The sequence below is a fragment of the Ostrea edulis genome, chromosome 1, assembly GCF_947568905.1.
Source record: "Ostrea edulis chromosome 1, xbOstEdul1.1, whole genome shotgun sequence".
Lineage (NCBI taxonomy): Eukaryota > Metazoa > Mollusca > Bivalvia > Ostreida > Ostreidae > Ostrea > Ostrea edulis.
Genome location: NC_079164.1, coordinates 108,999,995 through 109,026,379, shown reverse-complemented (window position 1 = coordinate 109,026,379; position 26,385 = coordinate 108,999,995). Strand labels below are relative to the sequence as shown.

Sequence of the window (26,385 nt, the reverse complement as noted above, 5' to 3'; positions counted from 1 at the left end):
ATTATATACCAAGTACTATTAAACATAACACAGTTATCATAAACATTAAAGACAAAACACTCATGCTAAGATAAACTTAAAACGTCAGCATTGTTTATCAGTATTCAATATCAACAGATATCTACGCAATCCAAGAGGCACCCTGAAATGCATGGCCATGTTGGTTTCTCTATAGAGGCAAATAAACATATCAATCGTTGTTGTTTCATACCAATTGTGGGGCCGTTCTTTACATACTGATTTTCACTATGGATTACTCCGTTTACCTGACCAATATTTTGGGCTCACAGTAGGTATGATCAGTCAACAGGGAATGCTTACTCCTCCTAAGCACACGATCCCATCTTTGGTATGTTCAGGGTTCCATGTTTACATTGTGTATTCTTTATAGGGTTTATGAAATTGATGAATGTTCGTTATCTTCACTTGTTTATCAACTATGGAGAAGCCTTTTTAATTTTCCTTGGTAGATGTAAACTATCAATGCATTTAAAAATAATGGAAATAACTTTTTCGCCATTTGAAAACATATTTTGTTTTATATCTTTCCAAAGCAAATGTTCGAGTACTTGGTAGTTTGCTCCTCATCAAATGCGATGTCGCGGCCAAAATTGTTTAATTAGGTTTGGTAATGATCCTCTATGAAAATGAACTATTCACGGTCTTGGTCAATGGGACGCTCAGTTCAGTGAACAATTCAAATTTTATCTGATTTTGAAACACCTTTTTCCTAGCATACCACATCATCTTTGCTACTCATATAGATGTATATCACAATTGAAGACAAATTCTTGTTCGCGTTGCTATATTTGCTTGACATTGTACATTGTCTGCCCAGTTTAAAACGCATGCATTTTTCATATCTTCGTTGACTCTTCCATTTTAGGTACATTTGGTTCTATCAACTAACAATATCATATATGAATATATGTTTTTCTGCTTCATAAAATAAAAATACAGCTTGTTATTGCAGGTCTTTATTATATGCACGATGAATACATGTAGATGGTCCTGAGAGATGTTGAGTATTAGTCAGCTACTTTTAGTATCTAGCTGAAAGAATATAAAATAATACCATATAATGTCATATCATATTATATCAACGTTTGTGTATTATCTAAATATAACTGTTCATTCTGTTCATACTTTAAAAAAAATACTTACATTTCATTCCCATACCTGTAATAAAAAGTAATAATGTATCAATGACATTGAACAACGTATTTGATATCAAAGCGCTTATTTCTTAACACGTAGTCCCTGACATATTTTGTACACACCGTTTGTGTACTATTATGTATATTTCAGTTGGGCAGATTTATTTCACAGTTATATCAATATGAACAAGAAAAGTTTTGCAACTCTAATGTAAACTGATAGTTTACAAAACTGTAGTACTAGTAATTAAATAGGAAGGGATTAAGACTTCCCAAAACAATATGGGGAAATGAACAGATTGTTGACGGACACTGCACTTGGATTTTTTATGATAAAAACGCAGGTTGTTTGGTTATTTTGCTAAATCCATCTATTTTAATGATGTACATGTATATTACATTATATGATATTAACCTACCTCCCATAGATCCCATGTTACCCATAGCTCCCATGTTCATCATGGCGCCCATGTCAGTTGGGCTCATGGCTCCCATGTTTCCAGCTCCCATCATGGCTTCCATTGGCATTGGCATCATACCTCCCATTGAAGGCATTCCACCCATGGCAGCGGCTTTCATCATTTTACCAATTGCTTTCATGGCTCCGTTCATAGCCCCACCGTTCATTGGCATCATGGGTGCAGCGTTCATCATGGGTGCAGCATTCATCATGGGTGCAGCGTTCATCATGGGTGCAGCGTTCATTGGCATCATGGGTGCAGCGTTCATTGCCATCATGGGTGCAGCGTTCATCATGGGTGCAGCGTTCATCATGGGTGCAGCGTTCATTGGCATCATGGGTGCAGCGTTCATCATGGGTGCAGCGTTCATTGGCATCATGGGTGCAGCGTTCATCATGGGTGCAGCGTTCATTGCCATCATGGGTGCAGCGTTCATCATGGGTGCACCATTCATTGCACCTGCTGGCATATTGCCTCCCATGGCTCCCATTGACATCATACCACTTCCCATTCCAGAGGGCATTCTGTTACCATTACCACCTGAGAAAAAGTAATTTATCAAAGATCAAGAAAAAGAAATCAAATAATGAAGAAAGAGCGTTATTCACTCATTCTGAAAGCATTTTTCTTTCTTTGGGCACATATCCATTCATTGGTATACACTGCTTCATTACTCAGTTAACATCATATGTAGTTATGTAAAACTTATACAGTACCAATTTTGATGCACCAGATGCGCATTTTGACAAATAATGTCTCTTCAGTGATGCTCAACCGAAATGTTTGAAATCCGAAATAACTATGAAGTTTTAGAGCTAAATATAGCCAAAAACAGCGTGCCAAATATACATACCTGGGCCATAAGCTCTAGCACTGACCATAGCGACGGCCAAAGCGGCAGATACAGCGTAAAGGAAAGATGCCATCTGAAATTCAAAATGGAGTTCTAGAGAATGAAGAACGATTTGTATGGTACATTCATTGTCCAATTAGGTTTTTTTTCCATTAAATTTACAGAGTGGAAATGCTACCAACTACTTACCTTTGATGAAGTGGTAGACTGAGTTATTCCAATAGGAGAAGTAGAACTCTGTACGGAATCTCTTTCCAGGCGGGTTTATATACTTATGAGTTACATTGAATTTCCGGAGTCAAAAGTGTGGATTGGACAAAATTTTACATGACTTGGTTGTTGACATCTTAACCTGACACGTTTACACGTTTGGTTTCTTTAGATCACACACATTATGAAAAGTATTCTCAACAAATAGTGTCTTTTTATGTGTTCGAAGGTATCCTGGACATCCTGAACACGTGTCACCTTCTTTTATTCATGAATTGTACATTCTTTTGATTCTTTGAGTCAGCGTCCATATATGTCAAACATTTTTAAAAGGATATGTACTTAGCATAGTGTTGTATATATCATACATTCTAGCAGTTTTTCTTATGAAAATAAGCGTCATATACTTCAATTTTATGTATGATTAGTTTACAAGTATAAGATAGTAAATAAAATTCGAAGAGATATTTCAATTTTGTTTTTTACAACAATAATCTTTTCAGCAGATTAAGGACGAAATTAAACAGGAATTGAAAGTAACTTTGCACGTGATGTTGTAATTTTTAGGCCATCTCATATCTCTATGAAGTTTATATACCGGTGTTTTAATTTCATTAAACAGGTTGAAAAATGAAATGTGAAGAAAAGAAGTATATCAGATTTATGTAATAGGAAGGAATGTGTTATATTGGACGGTAAGAAATAATCCGCTTTATGCGATTTATCATTACATAAAACATTGAATCTTCAATAAAAAGAAACAAATGACAAAATATGTTGTCTCTGACATAAAGTATAGATATCTAGGTTGTTTGTATTGTGTTGTATTGTGTAAAAGCATTGGAGATACATGTATATGGTAACCTGTCATTACCCCATGCTTCGATTGCTTTTATGCCTTCATAATACATCCAGACACTTATTCTTTGAATAAGTTCACAGAGAGAAACACCGAATAGAAATAAAATTTATTAACAAGAACAAATGAAGGATTATAGATTACAAATAATTTATTGCAAAATGCAAAAGAAAATGCAATACAAATTAAAGAATACAAAGAAATATTTAAAACAAATAGAAAAAGTTCATATAGATGAGAATGGTGGGATTTAAAACCATACAATACTAATGGAAACGCTTCAAATATAAAAATACACAATATAAATTGAAAACAATACGAAAGAAACAGAAAGAATATATAACGAATGGAAAAACACAAATGAAACAGAAGTCGTATCATTTTGTATACCATACAAAAATTAATGCAAATGGATATATATTCCGTTGCACTGTAGTCTCTACCATTACTAGTGAAAGTAGAGCAAAGCTCTTGAAAAGATTGTGTAGTTATTGATTGGTTAGAGAACTGATTGAGTAGTTATTGATTAGAGAACTGATTGTGTAGTTATTGATTAATTAGAGAACTGATTGTGTAGTTATTGATTAGAGAACTGATTGTGTAGTCATTGATTAGAGAACTGATTGTGTAGTTATTGATTAGAGAACTGATTGTGTAGTTATTAATTAGAGAACTGATTGTGTAGTTATTGATTAGAGAACTGATTATGTAGTTATTTATTAGAGAGTTGATTGTGTAGTTATTGATTAGAGAACTGATTGAGTAGTTATTGATTAGAGAACTGATTGTGTAGTTATTGATTAGAGAACTGATTGTGTAGTTATTAATTAGAGAACTGATTGAGTAGTTATTGATTAGAGAACTGATTGTGTAGTTATTGATTGATTAGAGAACTGATTGTGTAGTTATTGATTGTGTAGTTATTGATTAGAGAACTGATTGTGTAGTTATTGATTGTGTAGTTATTGATTAGAGAACTGATTGTGTAGTTATTGATTAGAGAACTGATTGTGTAGTTATTAATTAGAGAACTGATTGTGTAGTTATTGATTAGAGAGCTGATTGTGTAGTTATTGATTAGAGAACTGATTATGTAGTTATTGATTAGAGAACTGATTGTGTAGTTATTGATTAGAGAACTGATTGTGTAGTTATTGATTAGAGAACTGATTGTGTAGTTATTGATTAGAGAACTGATTGTGTAGTTATTGATTAGAGAACTGATTGTGTAGTTATTGATTAGAGAATTGATTGTGTAGTTATTGATTAGAGAACTGATTGTGTAGTTATTGATTAGAGAACTGATTGTGTAGTTATTGATTAGAGAACTGATTGTGTAGTTATTGATTAGAGAACTGATTGTGTAGTTATTGATTAGAGAATTGATTGTGTAGTTATTGATTAGAGAACTGATTGTGTAGTTATTGATTAGAGAACTGATTGTGTAGTTATTGATTAGAGAACTGATTGTGTAGTTATTGATTAGAGAACTGATTGTGTAGTTATTGATTAGAGAGCTGATTGTGTAGTTATTGATTAGAGAGCTGATTGTGTAGTTATTGATTAGAGAACTGATTGTGTAGTTATTGATTAGAGAACTGATTGTGTAGTTATTGATTGAGTAGAGAACTGATTGTGTAGTTATTGATTAGAGAATTGATTGTGTAGTTATTGATTAGAGAACTGATTGTGTAGTTATTGATTAGAGAACTGATTGTGTAGTTATTGATTAGAGAACTGATTGAGTAGTTATTGATTAGAGAACTGATTGTGTAGTTATTGATTAGAGAATTGATTGTGTAGTTATTGATTAGAGAACTGATTGTGTAGTCATTGATTGTGTAGTTATTGATTAGAGAACTGATTGTGTAGTTATTGATTAGAGAGTTGATTGTGTAGTTATTGATTGTGTAGTTATTGATTGTGTAGTTATTGATTAGAGAACTGATTGTGTAGTTATTGATTAGAGAACTGATTGTGTAGTCATTGATTAGAGAGTTGATTGTGTAGTTATTGATTAGAGAACTGATTGTGTAGTTATTGATTAGAGAATTGATTGTGTAGTTATTGATTAGAGAACTGATTGTGTAGTTATTGATTAGAGAACTGATTGTGTAGTTATTTATTGATTAGAGAACTCCCCTATAATGTACATCACTGATTGCCGTCTGACTGAATTTTTCAAGGAATCAATGGTAATGCAAACAAATGGACTATATGAAATGTTGTCTATTTCCTCCTAGAAAATGATACCGATCGAATCGATTGATTTTAGACACAGGAATGTAGTTGTTTGCTAATTAAGAAAAATTTACGTGAAACTCGGATAAAAGTGAATAATGTAATTTGTTCTACTTTTTTTGTCAATATATTTCATTAAATGAGTGGATTCATATGACAGAAATGTACTGTCTCGCTCAAATTCTCCCCACATCTCTTTGATCGTTGTCCCTGTTGGTAGAAACTTCACGTATTTTCTCAAAATACAAATTCAATTGAAGGTGATATTATAGCTCTTGACTATTAAGGCATCTGATGTATGAAAAAGTAAAGATAACAAGCAATTATCAATCTCCTAAATCATATAAAATTCAAAACCACCGAGAGTATGGCAAACATTGATTCCTGGACATACCAGAGGTTGGATCAGGTGCCCAGGAGGAGTAAACATCCCCTATTGACCGGTCACAACGGACATGAGCCATATATATGTACCTTAATCATTATATGGTAAACTCAGAATGTTTTCATTAATGGAAAGCCTAATAACAGAAACTCTGGTATTACATTGAAGGGTAACACCAAAGAAAAATCAGAAACCAGGGGATTTAAAAAACAATGATGCACCCTAAAATATATTGCTCCGTCAGTGTATTAATGAACACTATGGGAACACCAGTTTTAGGAACACCGAAGAATTTTTTTTATGGAAAGCTCGTAATAGAAAGGATATAAAAGAATTGTTTTTCAAAAGTTGTATAGGGGAAAAAGATTGCTCATAAGACAAACTCTGATACTCTGTATCCCTTTGAGTATGGAAAAGATACCTTTTGAAAATGAATTTACATCGAATAGTAAGTCTCTTACATCTATACCAAGTTTCCCAATATGGATTGGTAATATCAATATCTAATTTCACAATTCCTTCACCACTATGAAAAATAAAACGATATATGTGAAGAATTTTACATTAGATATACACTACTGAACTCTTGTAATTGGTAATTCTCTTTTAGACCTAGTAGATAGTTTTCTATTTCTGTTCAAACGAAAAACATGAAAGAATGAACGATGTTTCTGCATATACTTTGAGATGTGGCCGAAATGCAATTGCTAATGCATTGAATAATCGCTTAAACATTTACTGCAAAAAAAGAGAGAAACATTTGAGTTTTAAAATAAAGATGGAAACTGAAAATTTTACCAGAAAATCGTTTATCTTACGATTGTATTTATTGTTCTACTTAAAACCGACGTTGCCTTCCTGAAAGAAATAATGCCCATATTACTGTGTAATAATTATTCCTGAACATTTAGAAATCGTGAAATTAAAATAGAGAACGATTGAATTCAGGCATGCTCCAACTAAAATGAATGTAAAAATTCAATTCTGGTACTTGACTACCCAGGGTTATATTTCAATATTTTGACTGGTGCTACATAGTATGGTTCATTTCAGGCATAACCTAAGTGTCATGCGATGGCCACGTGGACAAATCTAGAACATGCTACCAATTACACTACAAGCCAGGTAAAACGATTATCTTGTGCAGCACCTTCTTCTCTCCAACAGTGGTGTTGCTTGGACGACACATGACAGTACTGCATGTTTCAACTAAGATTTCCCGGTTGTTATTAGGACTTCCACGTTTAGTTACACAGTTTAAAGACGGATATCATCAACTGACATTAGACGTATTTTTCATGAAATTGTTTAGATTTCGTTACATTTTTTTCCCAAAGTCATCAATTTTCCTATGTATCGTTTTACGATTAGCGTGTCTCATAGATTGGAATTTGCAATATTAACGTCTCGCTGTTTGGACATGTTTTATTCAAGATTTATTCTAGTGTCAACATCTACATTTCTGGATTTTTTAATTTTAGATTTAATATGTATAAAGCCAGTTGCCTATATTGTGGTCCCTCAGAGGTAAGAAGAGAGAGAGAGAGAGAGAGAGAGAGAGAGAGAGAGAGAGAGAGAGAGAGAGAGAGAGAGCATTGGGTAAGACCCATAAAAGTTAGTTGGTTTTGCCATCACGTCGTAAAACAATCTCTGACGTATTAAGCCGCTGGCTGTAGACACATGTTGCAATGTAAAGAGCCGACACTTTCGTCAGAGGTAATTTACTTTTAGGAAGGTTATCATTGGTATCCAGAATTTTGAACGAATTAACTCCAAACAGCATGTGGATTATTATACGATTATGATAATTAATTCAATGATGTCCTGTCTGCACATTTGTCCATCTGTATTGGATTTTGAGGCACTTAACAAAATGCATCATTTGTATCTGCAGAAAAGGGACCTGTCACATTTGTAATGTAAGTAAAATATATCAGAACTCTCGAATTTATTTCTGAGACTCTACAGATTATCAGCAGTCTAAGCAGCAGTCAATAAATATTTAGAGCAACTGCATTGTTAGACACATGCAATTATGTTTTAAGAATAAGAGTTCGTGAAAATGATAAGATGGAAAGGGCAAAACCATTAAAGAACACTTTACTTCCTGATGTAAGTAATACAAAAGACCAAACAAAGTTGCTAGAATTTGCTATTCGTAGTTTAAAAAGTAAGGAAATAGCGACAGCTTTCAGGGAAAAAAGGCAAGAAGCGGTTAGAAACGTTCGATATCATTCAATGTAAGAATATTCTGAATAAAGTACCCTTCATAACACTGACTGTAGAATTAGACGTTTTGAAATAAAATTAAAATAAACTCTAACTTTATTACACAATTATTACAATGATTTGCATTTATTATAAATCATGTAATAATTCTAAAATAATGGATTTTTTTGGTTAAATGTGAAACGTAACCAGAAAAGATGGGTAAATATTCGCACAAGTTAGCTGTGGCAATGCATGTCATAACAGTAGAAATATCCTTCCAATCTTTTGATGAAACAACGTTTTTAGTGGTTTTTCTAATGATTGTTTTACAGTTTACACCTTCTGATTATAGTTAGGAGAATTATTATTACTTTGATATCGTGATTACTTTCTCATGAAATACAGTGCAGTTTCAGAACAGATCTGATTTCATGCAAGTGACGTAAAATCGAACGAGGTTCATTAAAACATCGGATAGTGATTTCCAGTTAATGAGATTAATCATTTCTTCGATGTTCTTTTCCTATATTTTTCAGATACCAACTTGAGTTGTAGCATGCTTTTTGATGAGCTTACAGGCTCTCCGCAAACCAGCATCCATTTATAGTTTTCTACATACTGTACAAAACACAGTATCATTTTAAAACTGAAAACCCTCTCTATCTATCTCTAAATCTACGCAAACTTGATACCTATTCAGGCCAACATATAGTCATACCGTAAATTTTTCATTTAAAGCTGACCTGTTTTTATATTCATGTGAAGCAGAATTAATTCAAAAACTTCTACGTGAGAAGAAAAAATCTCTTGCTGTGGCCTTCAATTTGACATTTAGATATATCGACGACGTATTATATGTCAATTCAATATATCCCTGTGAATTCGAAATAAAAGACACCACAGAGTCATCGACTTCAGCTCCATTATTAAATATTTTATTGAAAATAGATATTAACGGCAAACTAACAACTCAACTGTATGACAAACGGGATGATTTCAGCTTCTCCATCGTCAACTTCCCATATTTATGTAGCAATATTCCATTATCACCTGCATATGGTGTTTATATATCTCAACTGATTCGATGTGCAAGAGCTTGTTCTGCGTATAGTCAGTTTTTAAATCGAGGCATGCTACTAAAAAACAAGTTCATATTGCAGGGGTTTCAACAGTCTCGTTTAAAGTCAGCATTTCGCAAATTCTATGGTCGTTATAACAATTTAGTTTGCCAATACAATCTATCATTGGGTCAATTGCTGTCTGACTTGTTTCATACCGGTTGTTAGTCCGTTCTTGGCACACTTATTTCGACTACAGATAACTCCGTTTACCTGATCAAGATATAGGGCTCACGGTGGGTGTGACCGGTCGACAGGGGATGCTTACTCCTCCTAGGCACCTGATCCCACCTCTAGTATATCCAGGGGTCCGTGTTTGCCCAACTATCTAATTTGAATTGCTTATAGGAGTTATGAGATTGATTACTGTTCGTTATCTTCACCTTTCATAATATGCAATGGGGGTAAATAGTCCGTCTAAGACAGTGACTTAGTAACTTCTTTACACCATTCTATACTGAAGATATTTGTCCTTTTAAGCAAAACAAAAAATAATAATAATAAAAAATAAGAGAATATAAAAACAAAACCCACATAGTTATGATATAAAATTGGAAACCAGTTTGAATTAAATGATTTGTTAAGTAAATTAAGGGTTTTTTCATGATAATTTTATGACAAATACGGTGTAATATTCTGCATCGTGTAACGATTCTGTATATTTCAGTGTGTGACCGAGAAAGATATGGGATACTGGAGGAAACCATGAAAATTTGTTTGAACTGAAGCAACTCTTGGTGTCCAAACGTAACATTAAGGGTACCTCATTTCAGCTAATTAGCTAACCTTAATCTAAAAAGACCTCTACATAAGGGATGAATAACTACTTTTTTGATATTATCAGTGTTTTTTATCATTAGTGTTTTCAGATGTATATTGGCTGGAATCGTGAATTTGTGTAATTTACATGTTTATATACTTATTTGGAAACCTAGTCATTAGTAAACAGTTGTTTGTATTAAGTTGTCGCAGCCAATTAATTTTGTATATTTTGATCTATTACGTAATTTGTTTGATCATGATAATAAATGACATTACTGAAAATAAATAAGATTATATTGAAACTTGTTTCTTATCTTTTGTAATAATATTAGCATACCAATTAGAGTTCATGCATATTAGAATTTTGATTTAAAACAAAATGCAGAATTCAGAATTGTGCCATTTCTGACAACTATTCAATCTCGGGACAAAATATGTTTCTGAGGAAAACAATCTCTTATCCTTGGACGAATTTGGCTCCACTTTTTTGGCACGCTGTTTTTGGCTATATTTAGCTCTAAAACTTCATAGTTATTTCGGATTTCAAACATTTCGGTTGAGCATCACTGAAGAGACATTATTTGTCGAAGTGCGCATCTGGTGCATCAAAATTGGTACTGTATAAGTTTTACACTATAAGAAAAGCTTTCCTCATTATGGTATGAAACCTCATGTTTCAAAGTATCTGTGGTTTTCTTGAGTACAGCATTTATCCTATTTGTTCCATTCTTTTCCTCTATATTCAATAATGGGGCCTCCGTGGCCGAGTGGTTAGAGCATCGCACTCAAAATCACACGGCCTCTCACCTCTGTCGGCACGAGTTTGAATCCCGCTCGCGCCGGTAAGTGAAAAAGTTTCCCAGTTTACTTTCGGAAGGTCGGTGGTCTCTTCCCAGGTACATTGTATCTGGGTTCTCTCTTCCACCAATAAAAACTGGGCGCCACCAGATAACTGAAAAATTGCTGAGTGTGGCGGAAAACATCAATCAATCAATCTATATTCAATATGGTATTAGATTAACGCACATACCATTATGTATGTGTATTTTGTAACACTTTTTGCATCTATCATGTATCATACTGAGATTAAAAAGTATGGTACGTATTTCAGCGTTCATATCATAGAAATTTATTTGGGACAATATTTACATCTCAACTTCATGAAAACGGGATGAGCAGTTTCTCCATCATCAACTTCCTACATTTATGAAGCAATAATCCATTGTCAGTTGCATATAGTGTTTATGTCTCTCAACGCAAGTGCATGTTCTGCGTATGGTCAGGTGTTAAATCGAGGCAAGCTACTGGCAAGTTGATGTTAGAGGGGTTTAGACCTAGCATTTCGTAAATTATGTGATCGTTATAATGCTTACTTTACAAATACAACCTGTTATTAGGTAAAGTGCTGTCTGACCTGTTTCATACCAATTGTCAGGCAGTTCTTTATTTTTAGATACTCCGTTTACCTGATCAAGGTATCGGAATCACAGCAGGTGTGACCGGTCGACAAAGCATGCTTACTCCTAAGCACCTGATCCCACCTGTTTGTCCTACAGTTAAATGTTTGATAGTATTCGTTTTGATATCAACATTGTCTTAATACTGATGGTCTATTTCATCTCATGAAACTGTGATATGTTTTTGAAAATGCAAATCAATGATCCATTTACAGATACTTAGGTTTTACTATTCTTTAAGTCAGTCATGTTTCTGAGGGGGTATTATATTTTTAGAGAGACTTTGCATTAAAAAATAAGGAACCTGTTCGATTCAAAAATATCTCTTCCTGGACACGTATTCACTCCACAGTCTGATATTTCTATACTGTGTTCAGATAAAAAGAATGTATGACATGAAGGAAGGCCCTTGCAAGATTATCATGAAATCTGTGAAAATCGAAATTAAATTTTCAATGTACGCAGAAAAGAAGACAGAACTTGACAGTTTCAGAAAGTTGCAATTTAATGTAGTGATCGTTTCCAAGGAAACCTGATTTCGTTTAACGACACTTGCTACAAAGAAACCTTGTTAAGAATGATGAACATGAAAACTAAATTCATGTTTTTATCAGTAAAATGAATTTGTATGGAATGTAATTTATTTCCATGAATTCCCAATTAAGCCCCAAAACAGAGGGGGGGGGGGTATAAGAAAGAGTAATATGTTTCAACGTTTGAATATCATAGAAAAATTTACAAGTCCCTTAGTTCTTTTATATTAGCACTATTTACAACCTATAGATTAATCCATGTATCCACTGGGGGGGGGGGGGGGGGGGGGGGGGGGGGGGGGGGGAATCAAGCCTGCATAAGCCAAATCTGCATTTGACAACTGTTAATCTTTCGGCACTCCAGGACGTACTTCACAACTAATCTTTCGGCACTCCAGGACGTACTTCACAACTAATAGCTAGCGTTTGTGATGGACATACATATAGTTCATAAAATGTAATTCATGAGTTTTATGTTCAGTAATTACCGAATAGCATTAAAATTCATAATTTGTGTTGGTTACATGTTGTTTAACGTCCCGCTTATGAATTTTGCACTGTTATGGAGACGTCACCATTGCCGGTGGAGGACTGCAAAATGTAGGTCTATGCTCAGCGCTTACGTGCCACACCTGCCGTGACACGGGACCTCGGTTTTTGCGGTCTCATCCGAAGGACCACTCCATTTAGTCACCTCTTACGACAAGCAAGGGATATTCATAACTGTTATAGTCGTTTTATACAGAAAGCAATCCTGTGAACATGTGGTTGATATAACAGGAAAAACTATATTACACTGAAAAAAAAATATATTAACAATCTAAATCGTATGAGCAAACACCATATTATCTGTATATAAAAAAAGAACTGCTAATAATCTGTCAATCCTTTGTGAGTCCCTGAATCGTAGTTACGCCGTAAGAAAAGTAATAAAGTGATACTTTGGGGGTAATGAATCTCGCACCATCAACGCATTGTTTTCTATTTACCCATTATCTTGCCGTCTGGTGCGTCTTTGATTACTCTTTTATAGTTCTTTTAAATCAAAAAGTGATTAGAAGGTTAGTCTTTGGATGAACGCAGATCGAAATCGATCATATTTAGAACGTGCAGGAAATATATCGTCAACTTCCCATATTTATTTAGCAATATCCCATTGGTGTTTATATCTCTCAACCGATTCGATATGCAAGAGCTTGTTCTGCATATAATCAGTTTTTAAATCGATGCAAGCTACTGACAAACAAGTTTATGTTACAGTATCGTTTAAAGTCAGCATTTTGCATGATATACAACCTGTCATTGGGTCGAATGCTGGCTGACCTGTTTCATACCAATTGATAAGTCGTTCTTTACCTGCTGATTTTGACTACGGATTACTACGTTTACCTGATCAAGAGAGAGGGCTCTCGGTGGGTGTGACCGGTCAACAGGGGATGCTTATTCCTTCTAGGCACCTGATTCCATCTTTGGTATATGCAGGGGTCCGTACCTGCTCAACCTCTTAATTTCGTATTTCTAGTAGAAGTTATGAGATTGATCATTGTTGTCTTCACCTTTTTATAATTAAATTTCGATGTCTCGTTACGGTCGATTGAGTTTCATTTGGCTGGATGTCAGATTTCAATGTTATTTTTAAAATACTATTGAATACCTACATTAAAAGATATCCAATGTATTACGAAAGTATAGTGAACAATTTTGAATGAAAAATCAAACTAAATGTTAATTGTTAAATAATGATGAAAGTGAAGTAGATAAAATTTACATGACTGGTAAATGATAAGAATCTGACGTTTTTGCACTTGTAACTTTTCACCAAGAGATTTGTATGAACATATAATTTCTTTTTAAAATATTTTAATAAAGCATGATCCTGATCCCACCTCTGGTATATCCAGGGGTCCATGTTTGCCCAACTCTCTATTTTGTATTGCTTATAAGAGTTATGAGATTGATCACTGTTATTTTCACCTTTCATGATCTTCCCATAGACTTTAATGTAAAATTCTAGGTGAAATAAATTAAGCAGTGATCAAAATTTTGAAAATTCCTATGGTGGATTATGTTTTTTATGAACTCTTCAAAATGATACTATGATTACAAAAATCCCACCATACATTTAGAATTAAAATAAAAGTGGCGATAAATGACCATGAAATTATACACCATTAGGCCTACAGAAACTGCCACTTCTTCTGTCGTGGCCCCCATCTCGATATTTAGCAACATCGTGGACGTTTTATCTATTAACAATCCTCACTTTCATTCCTCTCTCAAATTGATATATCCCAGTGGCTCGAAATAAAAGACACCACCCCACAGAGTGTGACATATTGGATGTTTTATTGCACATAGACACTAACGGCAAACTAACAACTGAACATCATGGAAAACGGGATGACTTCAGCTTCTTCATCGTCAACTTACCCATATTTAAATAGCAATACTACATTATCATATGCAGATATGAGTATTCTCTGCGTATAATCAATTCATAACACAAAGCAAGTTACTGAAAAATAAATTGATGTTACAGGGATTTTAATAATTCAATTTAAAGTCAGCATATTGTAAATTCTATGGTCGTTATAATTATCTAATTTGCAAATACAACCTGTGTGTAGGTCGAGTGTTGTCTGATATGTTCATACCAACTTGATAGACAATTCTTTACCAATTGATTTGGAATATCGATTCCTCCATTTACCTGATCAAGATATACGGCTCATGTCGGGTGTGGTCGGTCAATAGGGGATGCTTACTTCTACTAAGCCCCTGATCCTGATGTTTTCCTTACTCTCAATGTTGTATTATTTGTGGTGTTTATGGTTATCATTTTAAGTATCCATTTGTTTTCTCCTTTACAGCAATGTCAAGGATTGAACTTACCAAAACACTGCTTGTTAAGTGTCTATAAAGAAAGATAATGTTATTTGTGATATTGAATGAAATACGATTAATAAAAGAGTGAATAGTTTCTAAAGACAGGTGGCTATAAGAATAGCATGTTGGAGTTGAGTTGTAGAATTGAAAAAAAGTATTTCAGGTATAGTATCAAATAAGGAAATGTTTCATAAGTAATCCAGAATGCCTTCTTTTACATAAAGCTTGTTGTTTTAGAATGAACTGAGCATATCTGTAAATACAAGGATCATTGTCATTTCAATTGTGTCAAGGTCATTATAACATGTGTACTTACATTTCACCTCCATGTCTCGCACAATTCTCGTATTCCATGTACTAATCATAACTTCATTACCATTTGTTCCATCTTCTCTCCATGTCCCCGCCCGTTCCACGTTCCATTATACCCGTTGTTGAAGACAGCATCGTGCCACCATTGCCAATAGTTTCTGCATTTATCAAATATCATCCTATTACCCTTTTCTACTTTGTTCATCATCCCATCATTCCTTCCCGGCATCATAAACATCATCATCCCTTTACCCATGCCACGGTTCATTATGCTTCTCTCCATACCTCCAATCGTCATGCTATTCATATTTCTTACATCAAAGTCACCGATCACCCGGCAAAGCGGTCACGGGAAAAGTACAAAATGTCGCAGTTGCAGCTATTTACACTGTTATCGGTTCGAAATAGAACAATAGGTCTCTTCTCAATGGACTTGCTTTAACATGTGAGAGAAGAACTTTATTTCAGAATAGATAATAGTTAGAGTATAGAAGGGTTAGGTAATTTAGTTCTTTATTCTGATAAAATGCATATGTAATAGTAACAAAATGTATACATCGACTTTCTAACAATCATTTTTTAAAATGACATTTCAAAAATATGCCCAACTCTGAGTAGGCGTTATGAGATTGATCACTGTTATCTTCACTTTTGATGCATCTTATCAGAACATAACACATATTTTTGCGATCGTTTGAAACATCCCTGACTCACGTTTAAGAATAAATTCAGAACCCTTGTCTGATAGAGGTCAAACTTAGTATTGTGGTTGCTCTTGACTCGTAAATAAGCCCTGTTTTTCACTATCGTTACAGACATTCGAAATTAAAGTTACTCCTATTCAATATTGCCATATATTGAGGCATACATGTTTCTAAAATTGTCCTCGTTATTTCTGACACGGATAAATGTGCCAAACCCAGGAGGTAAATTCGACTATACTATGTACTCACTGTATACGAGCCCAATATGTTTTTTCTTCTTCAATGATCCCATATATTTCCGTATTACATGTACCCCTCTAAGTGTCTACATAACGAATTTATCCTGTCGATGATTTTACCTGTACATTAATTAAAGGCATATTGACATTATTTATTCTTGATGCTTTTCTAAAGTATGTACATGTACATGTACAACTGTCATAATAAATGACTGCAATGTATGTATTCTTGAGATACTTTATCAAACACACAACAATGAAAGAGTGGCTGCAACATTTAAACCATAAACAACGGGATTAAAACAAGTGTTTCAAGAAACTGTAAATTAAAAAATGAATTCATTTGTTTTCGCACACCTATCACGACATAATATGCGCTGACTCCAGTGACGTCATAGTACACGTGTGTTTAGTAAACCACGTGGAAGGGGCATATTAAAATATTAGGTTTGTAAGAGACATAATGTAGTATTGGTTTCATCCAATGAAATTCCAAGATTTTTATCAGAGGCCGGATTATCATCTACATCTAGACTAAATGTGAGAAAGTAACAAGTACATGTAATCACTGTATCAAATACCCACCCCGATGTACATGTAATCACTGTATCAAATATTCACCCCGATGTACATGTAATCACTGTATTAAATATCCACCCCGATGTACATGTAATCACTGTATCAAATATCTGACCAGATGAAATGGTAGGCTATCATCCTCAGTGTGAGAAACCACCGTGTATTCATTGATCAGTAGAGTATTTTGACAATTCTGAATTTTTTCCAGAGCTTCTGTATATACTGTGGATAAAGTATGAGGAAAATACTACTTTTTTTATCCCACCTCTGGTGTGTCCAGGGGTCCGTGTTTGCCCAACTATCTATTTTGTATTGCTTGTAGGAGTTATGAGATTGATCACTGTTCGTTATCTTCACCTTGCATACTGTGTGAAATGTGGGAAATTCCTCTACGGGAACAAGATCTGCTGTCTACGTACTCGACAAAGTCTCATCTTAGATTGCGAATCTTGTCCCCTCAAGTGAATTCCCAATCCCAAAATACTAATTAATATTTTATTAGGTATATTGGTCTAATTTGGTCTTCCGAAAATTACTTTCATGTATAACTTTTCTAATATATTTTCAAAATAAAAACTGTTGGTGATTCTAAAATATGAAATCGTATGCTCTACTTTCCCCCGATTGTTTACCTTTTGATGTAAAAGTGCACAGTTTTATACCTATACCATTTTTCCTTTTCGCGAACATTGAGATCATTAGAGAACATTACTTACATTGATAGTACGTACGTATTTTTTTTTTTTTAAAAAGAACGGTATAAATATAAATCATATTCTCAAATGCTCTCGGAAAAATCAAAATAAGAACTAAAATTATATCTGAATAAACACGATATACTGCGTTATTTCTGACGTCCAATTACAAGAAATGGCGGGAAACTGGTTGTAAATATCATAATGGTTTTGACACACAAAATTGGAAAGTTAAAAAAAGGGGGGGGGGGTTTACATGGATTATCAAATTTTAGTGATCAAATGTATTTCTATTCTATGAACAGAAATAATTCACCTCAGGAGAGGGAAGCTTTTAGTCCTCTGTGACAAAAATAGCCTTGAGTTCTCTGTATGATCTAGATAACACCTTTGATTTTCCTGATAAATATACAGGGATGGCGATATTGGTGCCAGTTTGCCACCTAGGATTAAGCAGCTTTATCCGAGAACGCATTTTATTTTTATATGTAATTCTACCATCACATGCAGTAAATAAAAAATGTTTTTCAACAAATCCCACAAGTTTTCGGCTCTGCTGAGGCGTTAATTTCACAAATCAGGGTATATAAATCTATGTTAGGGATGGGGTTTGTATGCATCTTTAATTATGCATAATCTATAGTCAATACACATCCTTCTATGAAACTGCCCATGGCATTAGTTTGCATGCAACGAAGAATGCATTTAGGATGAGTAATGATTTTCGTATTTTTTTGTTTTCTTGTTTTTCTTTTTGATTGTTGCTAACCTTAAACCAGCTACTAGCTCATTAGGGTTGTTTTCTCGTAAAAACAGTTATTTACCAAACTCTTGTAAGGACACCGTGCACTGCAAACATGGCGACCGGCAAGTTTCCTCTTGTTAGTCTTCTTCAGTAGGGATCCCAGAAGTATCAGATCTTCGTGATTTTCTTACCACATAACACGTGTAGTTCTCCCCCATTTTTACGACTAAATTGTGTAAGATTTTCAGGGCTCCGTGTTGCATTGTATGTTGGAAGTTGTAAATTAGTGTCCAGATCTTGGCGTCAATGCAATGTTTAGCGGAAATAGAAGGTACACGGTATAAAAACAAAATTCTGGCGGAGGACATTGTCTTCTTGTCAAAAAGATTGCATTAGACCACAGCCAAATAAACAAAGGTAAGACCATGCTTCTATACAGTATTTCATATTGAATGACTTTATAGAGGGTAGTTTTGTGCATGTAAAATAAGAGAAAAGGGAATGTCAGTAATAACTGTTGTGAATTTGGTGATGTTTTTAAATTATTCTATAAACATGAAAGACCTGAAATTTAATGATTACTATTCGGCGATTTTGGATCATATCGCTAAAATAGGCCAACATTAGCACCCTGTACTCCCCCCTTCAGTAATCCTCTGAAACAAAAAGGTCCCTACTATTACTTTTGGTGTTGGGAATGTAATGATGAGCATAAATTGTAATTATTTGTTCTGCCGGATGTTCTATTCAGACCTCTGGTCGGCACGGGTTCGAATCCCACTCGCGCCGGTAAGTGAGAAAGTTTCTCAGTTTACTTTCGGAAGGTCGGTGGTCTCTTCCCAGGTACATTGTATCTGGGTTCTCTCTTCCACCAATAAAAAAGGGCGCCACCAGATAACTGAAAAATTGTTTAGTGTGGCGAGGCAAACATTAAAACAATCAATCAATCAATGTTCTATTCAGATGAACTTAATTGGATAAAATCTAACTAGCATGAAATTTCATTCATACATTTCCATCCCTGAAAGGACAAGTCTTAATTTCGCAAATTCTATAGTCGTTATAACGATCTAGTTTGCCAATACAACCATCATTGGGTCAAATGCTGTCTGAAGTGTTTCATACCGATTGTTAGGCCGTTCTTGGCACACTGATTTTGACTACGGATAACTCCGTTGACCTGATCTAGATATAGCGCTCACGGCGGGTGTGACCGGTCGACAGGAGATTTTACTCCTCTTAGACACCTGATCCCACCTCTGGTGTAACCAGGGGTCCGTGTATGCCCAACTATCTATTTTGTATTGCTTGTGGGATTTATGAGATTGATCACTGTTCGTTATCTTCACCTTTCACATAGGCTTATACAGGCAAATTCTTTTATATAGCTTTCTCTCTCCCAAGAATCACAAGGGTACACTTTTTCAATTTAATGTACAACCTTCAATATACAGTATAGATTCAGGTTTGTGCACACCATGATTTCCATAGATATCACAGGGTGTAAAATTTTAAAAAAGAATTACAGATAAAATCCTCAAAAATCTCATAAAAACAAGAAGAATATAATATATCGTGTTACAATGCAAGCAACCTCATTTAGTATGGATTCAAGTTTGATCATACTTTGTCCACCGTAACCAGACAAGGAACAAACACAAAAGGGTATAATTATATCGGAATACCACCCAAATTATTTCATCATCCTTTGATATTTGTTTAATGAAGCATTTAACCAAACATCAGAAATCAACAGTGGTTTGTGTGTATTGGTGTACTGCCATTAAGCAGTTTAGAACAATGCCTTCTGTCTTCTTATGTATATGTTTTAATTTTAGATGAGGTCACATACCGTGTCTTTCATACTTCTCCTAGCAATAACTGGAGCCCAGGCCAGAGCATATGGTTAGTCTTCCTTAAAGTATCATAGACGACACTATTTAGTATTTTTCTATTTTTTCATAACGTGTATGATGTGTTGATAAGTTGCACTGCTTTAATAAAACACGAATTAATCCATCATTTAGTCATTAAAGATTCATGCAAACATATATGATCAAACAGATAAAACTGAGCATTGTGACCCAGTTTCAACCAATGGACTAAGAAAGATCGCATACTACGGGTAATCTGGTTCCCTCCCTCCACACTAATGACAATTACGCCAATATATGAGCTATAGAATGGCATAATATGTCCAATTTGTGTAAATAAACGTTACTTATATTTCTCTTTAAGGGCGAGGGAGAGGCAATAGACCTAATGGTATGCCAGGCAATGGTATGCCAGGCGGAAACATGATGGGAATGCCGGGAAATGGTATGCCAGGCAATGGTATGCCAGGCGGAAACATGATGGGTATGCCAGGAAATGGTATGCCAGGCAAGAGTATGCCAGGCGGAAACATGATGGGTATGCCAGGAAATGGTATGCCAGGCAAGGGTATGCCAGGCGGAAACATGATGGGTATGCCAGGAAATGGTATGCCAGGCAAGGGTATGCCAGGCGGAAACATGATGGGTATGCCAGGAAATGGTATGCCAGGCAAGGGTATGCCAGGCGGAAACATGATGGGTATGCCAGGAAATGGTATGCCAGGCAATGGTATGCCAGGCGGAAACATGATGGGAATGATGGGTATGCCAGGAAATGGTATGCCAGGCGGAAACATAATGGGAATGATGGGTATGGCGCCTGCCCCAGCCCCGGAAATGATGCCTAATACGATGATACAAGGTATGCCAGGACCCATGGCACCGGCACCTGAACCTGCTCCTGGAAGGATGCCTAATGGTATGATGCCAGCGCCTTCTTCTCCTGGTATGATGCCTAATGGTATGATGCCAGCACCTTCATCGCCTGGTATGATGCCAGGAGCTCCAATGCCTGAACCTGCCCCTGGAATGATGCCTAATGGTATGATGCCAGCACCTTCATCACCTGGTATGATGCCTAATGGTATGATGTCTAATGTCATGATGCCAGCACCTTCATCGCCTGATATGATGCCAGGAGCTCCAATGCCTGAACCTGCCCCTGGAAGGATGCCTGGTTCTATGATGCTTCCCTCACCTGGAATGATGCCTTCCTCATCTGGAATGATGCCTAATGGTATGATGCCAGCACCTGAACCGGCACCTGGAATGCCTGGTTCTATGATGTCTGCGCCTGCCCCTGGAATGATGCCCGGTTCTATGATGCCAGCGCCTTCATCACCTGGTATGATGCCTAATGCTATGATGCCAGCATCTGCTCCAGCCCCTAGAATGATGTCTAATGCAATGATGCCAGCACCTTCATCACCTGGTATGATGCCAGGAGCCCCAATGCCTGAACCTGTCCCTGGAAGGATGCCTGGTTCAATGATGCTTCCCTCACCTGGAATGATGCCTTCCTCACCTGGAATGATGCCTAATGGTATGATGCCAGCACCTGAACCGGCACCTGGAATGCCTGGTTCTATGATGTCTGCGCCTGCCCCTGGAATGATGCCCGGTTCTATGATACCAGCTCCTTCTTCACTTGGTATGATGACAGGAGCCCCGATGCCAGCACCTGAACCTGGAATGCCGTCTAACGGAATGCCAGCAGGTATGTCAGGTGGAGGAATGATGCCAGCAGGAGGAAATATGCCTGGTGGAGGAATGATGCCAGGTGGAGGAATGATGCCAGCTGGAGGAATGATGCCAGGTGGAGGAATGATGCCAGCTGGAGGAATGATGCCAGGTGGAGGAATGATGCGAGCTGGAGGAAAGATGTCAGCTGGAGGAATGATGCCAGCTGGAGGAATGATGCCAGCGGGAGGAAGAGGAATGATGCCAGCTGGAGGAATGATGCCAGCTGGAGGAATGATGCCAGCTGGAGGAAAAATGCCAGAAGCTGAGGGAATGATGCCAGCAGGTATGATGCCAGCGGGTATGATGCCACCTGCTGAGGGCATGATGCCTGTGCCTATGCAGTCTGGAGGTAAAATGGGTGCTGGTATGAATAGCGGTATGGGCGCCGGTATGAATGGCGGTATGGGTGCTGCCATGGGTGGTGCAAAGGGAGGTGAAGCAGCGATGCCATCTCCACCTCAGCCAACAGAGGCTCCACAGCCTGGAGAAATTGAAGGTGGTGAAATAGAAGGTGTAGCAGCTGCTGGAGCTGGTAGTGCTGGGCCTAAAATGATGGTTATGGTAGGAGGAGGTTCAAATGGTGCAGTTATGTCATCTGGAGGAAGTGGCGCTGGCGCTGCTGATATGATGATCATGGGTCCTGGTATGGGAGGAGGAAAAATGATGAAACCAAGCATGGGTGGTATGGGAGGAATGGGTGGTATGGGAGGAATGGGTGGTATGGGAGGAATGGCGATGTCACCTATGGATATGGGTATGATGATGGCAGCTGCTTCTATGATGAGTGGGATGGGAGGAATGAACGCAGGCAATAAAGGTTCAATGATGGCACCTACACCCAAAATGATGATGCCAACTGCAAATATGATGATGCCAGCCCCAGGAATGATGATGATGCCACAAGCAAATATGATGATGTCAGCCCCAGGAATGATGATGCCACCTGCAAAAATGATGATGCCAGCCCAAGAAATGATGATGATGCCACCTGCAAAAATGATGATGCCATCTGCAAAAATGATGATGCCAGCCGCTGAAATGATGATGCCATCTGGTATGGGTACAGGGATGATGGGAATGGGAGGAATGATGCGCAATAGAAATAATGCAGGTAAATTTTGGAAACTTTTTAGTGAAAATACTATTTGAAAAGATTTCATCTGTAATTTTTTTAATATAATTTTTTTTAAAAGTACTCTCATAAACTACATTTACATTTCAGGTTCTAAAATCAAATGTAAGTATCCTTGCTTTTCTTTTATGAACTTAAACGTACTTTAATTTGTTAGAATCTATAATAATGTAATTTTCTCTTCATTTTTCTCTTTGTAGATTGGTAATGAAAAATGCATTTATAAATCAAAGAAGACAATGAAAATTGAATTTTGTTATTTTTAAATTAAAATAATATGTATATAATTTACATACTGCATTTTAAGTCAATCACGTATTGAAAATTAATTAGGGGTTAATGACTTTTTTACTGGACACTAAATTTGATAAGAGATGATTCTAAATTGAAAGCTCTTTCGATTTGGTTTTTTTTTTTATTCTTAAGAGAAGTGATTATATCAATGTTATCAACACCTTATTTAATACGAGTCTATGAATCTAAGGTTTGTAAAATCCTTGCTTCAGTTGTCTAATTTTAAAAAGGCTAAAGACATTTCATTAATCTTTTTTCACGTTTCCCATTTCATAATGAGTTATGAACGTATATCATGAAAACAATGATAGTGTTTAATAGTCTCGTTTAAAGTCAGCATTTCGCAAATTTTATGGTTCTTATAATGATCTAGTTTGACCATTGGATTAAATGCTGTCTGACGTGGTAGGCCGTTCTTGGCACACTGAGTTTGACTACGAATTACTCCATTTACCTGATCAATATCACGGGGGTGTGACCGGTCGACAGGGGATGCTTACCCCTCCTAGGCACCTGATCCCACCTCTGGTGTGTCCAGGGGTCCGTGTTTGCTCAACTCTCTATTTTGTATTGCTTATAGGAGTTATGAGATTGATCACTATTCATAATCTTCACCTTTCCTTTTGTTTATTATACTGTATTCAGCTTTATTTTTAATTCATCTAATTTTCGCTCATTTAGCTATGGAGTAAATCAGTAAAAACAAGCAACATTTGATACATATATCTATAAAGACTGGACATAAAAACCGTGAATTTAGAACCACTTGAAAACATGTTTTTACAAAAAATCGTAAAATTGCCATTTCATAGGTGAATATAGAACTGTGTATTTGTCTACTGATTTGACGAACATTTTCTATCTTTTGTGTAATAAAACGGCGTAATTTCTCGATAGTTTTATCTCTATCTGGAATAAGCTACATAAAACAAAAAAAGATAAACTTGTTGGAGCATGTGAGACGTTTTCATTGATAAAACACTCTGAATTAAGACGTGGACTTCTATATGCAAATTGTTTTGATGCACGTGGATATGCGCATGTTCTTTCTTCCAATTTCATACCACGGTACAATTCATTACCGGGAAATCATCTTGTCAGTCTTCAATTGCTACATATATGCACTACGTATGCCATGCCAGCAGATCACTAAAATATTAGAGCATATAAAACTCGCTGGTGATTCGCTACGCCATAGAGCTTTATCAAAAGTATCCACGATGCCATGTGTGGTGTCTAGAACTATCGACTGCATGTTTAACTGAAATGTTAGATACGACAAACATTTCACGAAATATCAAAACTGGGACAAAAGGCATTGCTTTGAATATTTCACATTAAAATTTTGCGTCTATTTTATTTCATTGCCGACTGCAATGGTGACCAATGTTGCATGTTATGATGCATGGTCTACCATACCAACGTGGCTTTTATCCGTAAAATATCCAATATGTTGCTTGGCACTCATATGTGACTTCTTGCGTGATCGCTGAAGGTCATCAACCACCGACTGTTGGTGTCCTGAAGATAGCTACACAATCAATACAAAACATTTAGGAAAGAACCTCAAATTTCACCCGTCACTGCGTAGTGTAACGTGTACCGGTCACCCAGCCAAGTGCTGATCACACTCGCCGTTACTTAACTTGCGTGATCAAGAGAGAGACTCTACCACATCACTAGAAAAGCTAGCTCTCTAGCGAGGCAGTATAAGTTCCCTCTTATACCGTCAGTTACGCTTCCCCCCACTAGGGGAAGCTTCGTCCGGAAGCTTAGCGTGAGTTCTCTCTAAGTGTTTGACACCTGCTCAGCAACGCCGTTCTCGACGACCCCCAGACGAATCCACATTTGTACCCAGAACTCCGAAGAGACTACCTGAAGCAGGCCTCCCGCCAAACGCCGGAGTTACTACGCTGCCACCAATTTGTAACATGTAGCGGTCACACAGCCAAGTGTTGATCACGCTCGAGGTTGCTTAACTTGCGTGATCAAGAGAGAGACTCGACCACATCATTAGAAAAGCTAGCTCTCTAGCGAGGCAGTATAAGTTCCCTCTTACACTGTCCGCTACAGTAGATATAGCTTGATGAACATTGTCACATGACTAAAACTATGTTGAGTTTGAGATATCTAGTATAAATACAAATTCATGAAACGGAAATGTGTTTATTTATTAGACTTTGATTACAAGAAGGAATACCGGTAGGACTTTGGTATGGATACATCGTAGTTGCGCTAGGTTTTCATTGCTATAGAAATATTAGGACAATGGTTTCAATAATGGTATTTCCATGATTTTCATATACTATTTTCATAGCAAAAAACAATGACCGGTCATTGTTACCAATTTTCTCTAATTATACATGTACGAGCATACTAGTATACCATTCTGCTTGATGTCGCTATTGTTAACAAAGATTATTTCAACTTATTTTAGGTCACATGACCTGGTCGTATTGAGATTATGCCAATCTTAATCACAATTTCGCACGTCCCTCTTAATGTGAAAAGTTTATGAAATCATTCCAATTAATCTGTTTTCTTCCTCAGTAAATACTGTGACCATTGATTGTTTTACGTCCTGTCGAGTATTTTTCACTCATATTGAGACGTCAACAGCTGTAGGTGAAGTACCACAAATTGAGACCTATGCTTAGCGCTCAAGGTCTTATAGCTAGCAGTAGGGGTTCTTTATCGTGCCAACGTCTGCCACGATACAGCTAGGACCTTCGTTTTTAAGGTCATATCCGAAAGACCCATGATTCTAACTTTTAAATGCCGAGCGTTTGGCGAAGGAGCAACCACTATCTGTCTTGACGTCTTAGGTTTGACGCGGCTGTGGCACGGGTGGGGCTCGAACTTACGACCTCCCGATTACGACGCGAACGCTCGAATGTGACCATAGTTACACTTATGACCCTCGATAGTCCCAATA

The 26,385-nt window shown here is 36.4% G+C and overlaps 2 protein-coding genes across 2 annotated transcripts; one reads left to right on the top strand and one right to left on the bottom strand.

Annotated features, from left to right (window-relative positions):
• Positions 1 to 963: 963 nt before the first annotated feature.
• LOC125664741 (uncharacterized) lies at positions 964 to 2,859 on the bottom strand. The gene is made up of 5 exons (XM_048897551.2): positions 2,661 to 2,859; positions 2,472 to 2,544; positions 1,577 to 2,158; positions 1,165 to 1,179; positions 964 to 1,053 (listed from the first exon to the last, which is right to left on the bottom strand). The coding sequence occupies exons 2-5, from the start codon at positions 2,542 to 2,544 to the stop codon at positions 1,043 to 1,045; spliced, it is 681 nt and encodes a 226-aa protein (XP_048753508.2). The 5' UTR covers positions 2,661 to 2,859; the 3' UTR covers positions 964 to 1,042.
• Positions 2,860 to 18,776: 15,917 nt separating this feature from the next.
• LOC125664598 (collagen alpha-2(IV) chain-like) lies at positions 18,777 to 23,468 on the top strand. Its single transcript, XM_056153261.1, has 5 exons — positions 18,777 to 18,824; positions 20,246 to 20,312; positions 20,646 to 23,135; positions 23,247 to 23,261; positions 23,357 to 23,468. Exons 2-5 carry the CDS (start codon positions 20,246 to 20,248, stop codon positions 23,362 to 23,364), a joined length of 2,580 nt encoding a protein of 859 aa, XP_056009236.1. The 5' UTR covers positions 18,777 to 18,824; the 3' UTR covers positions 23,365 to 23,468.
• Positions 23,469 to 26,385: the final 2,917 nt, after the last annotated feature.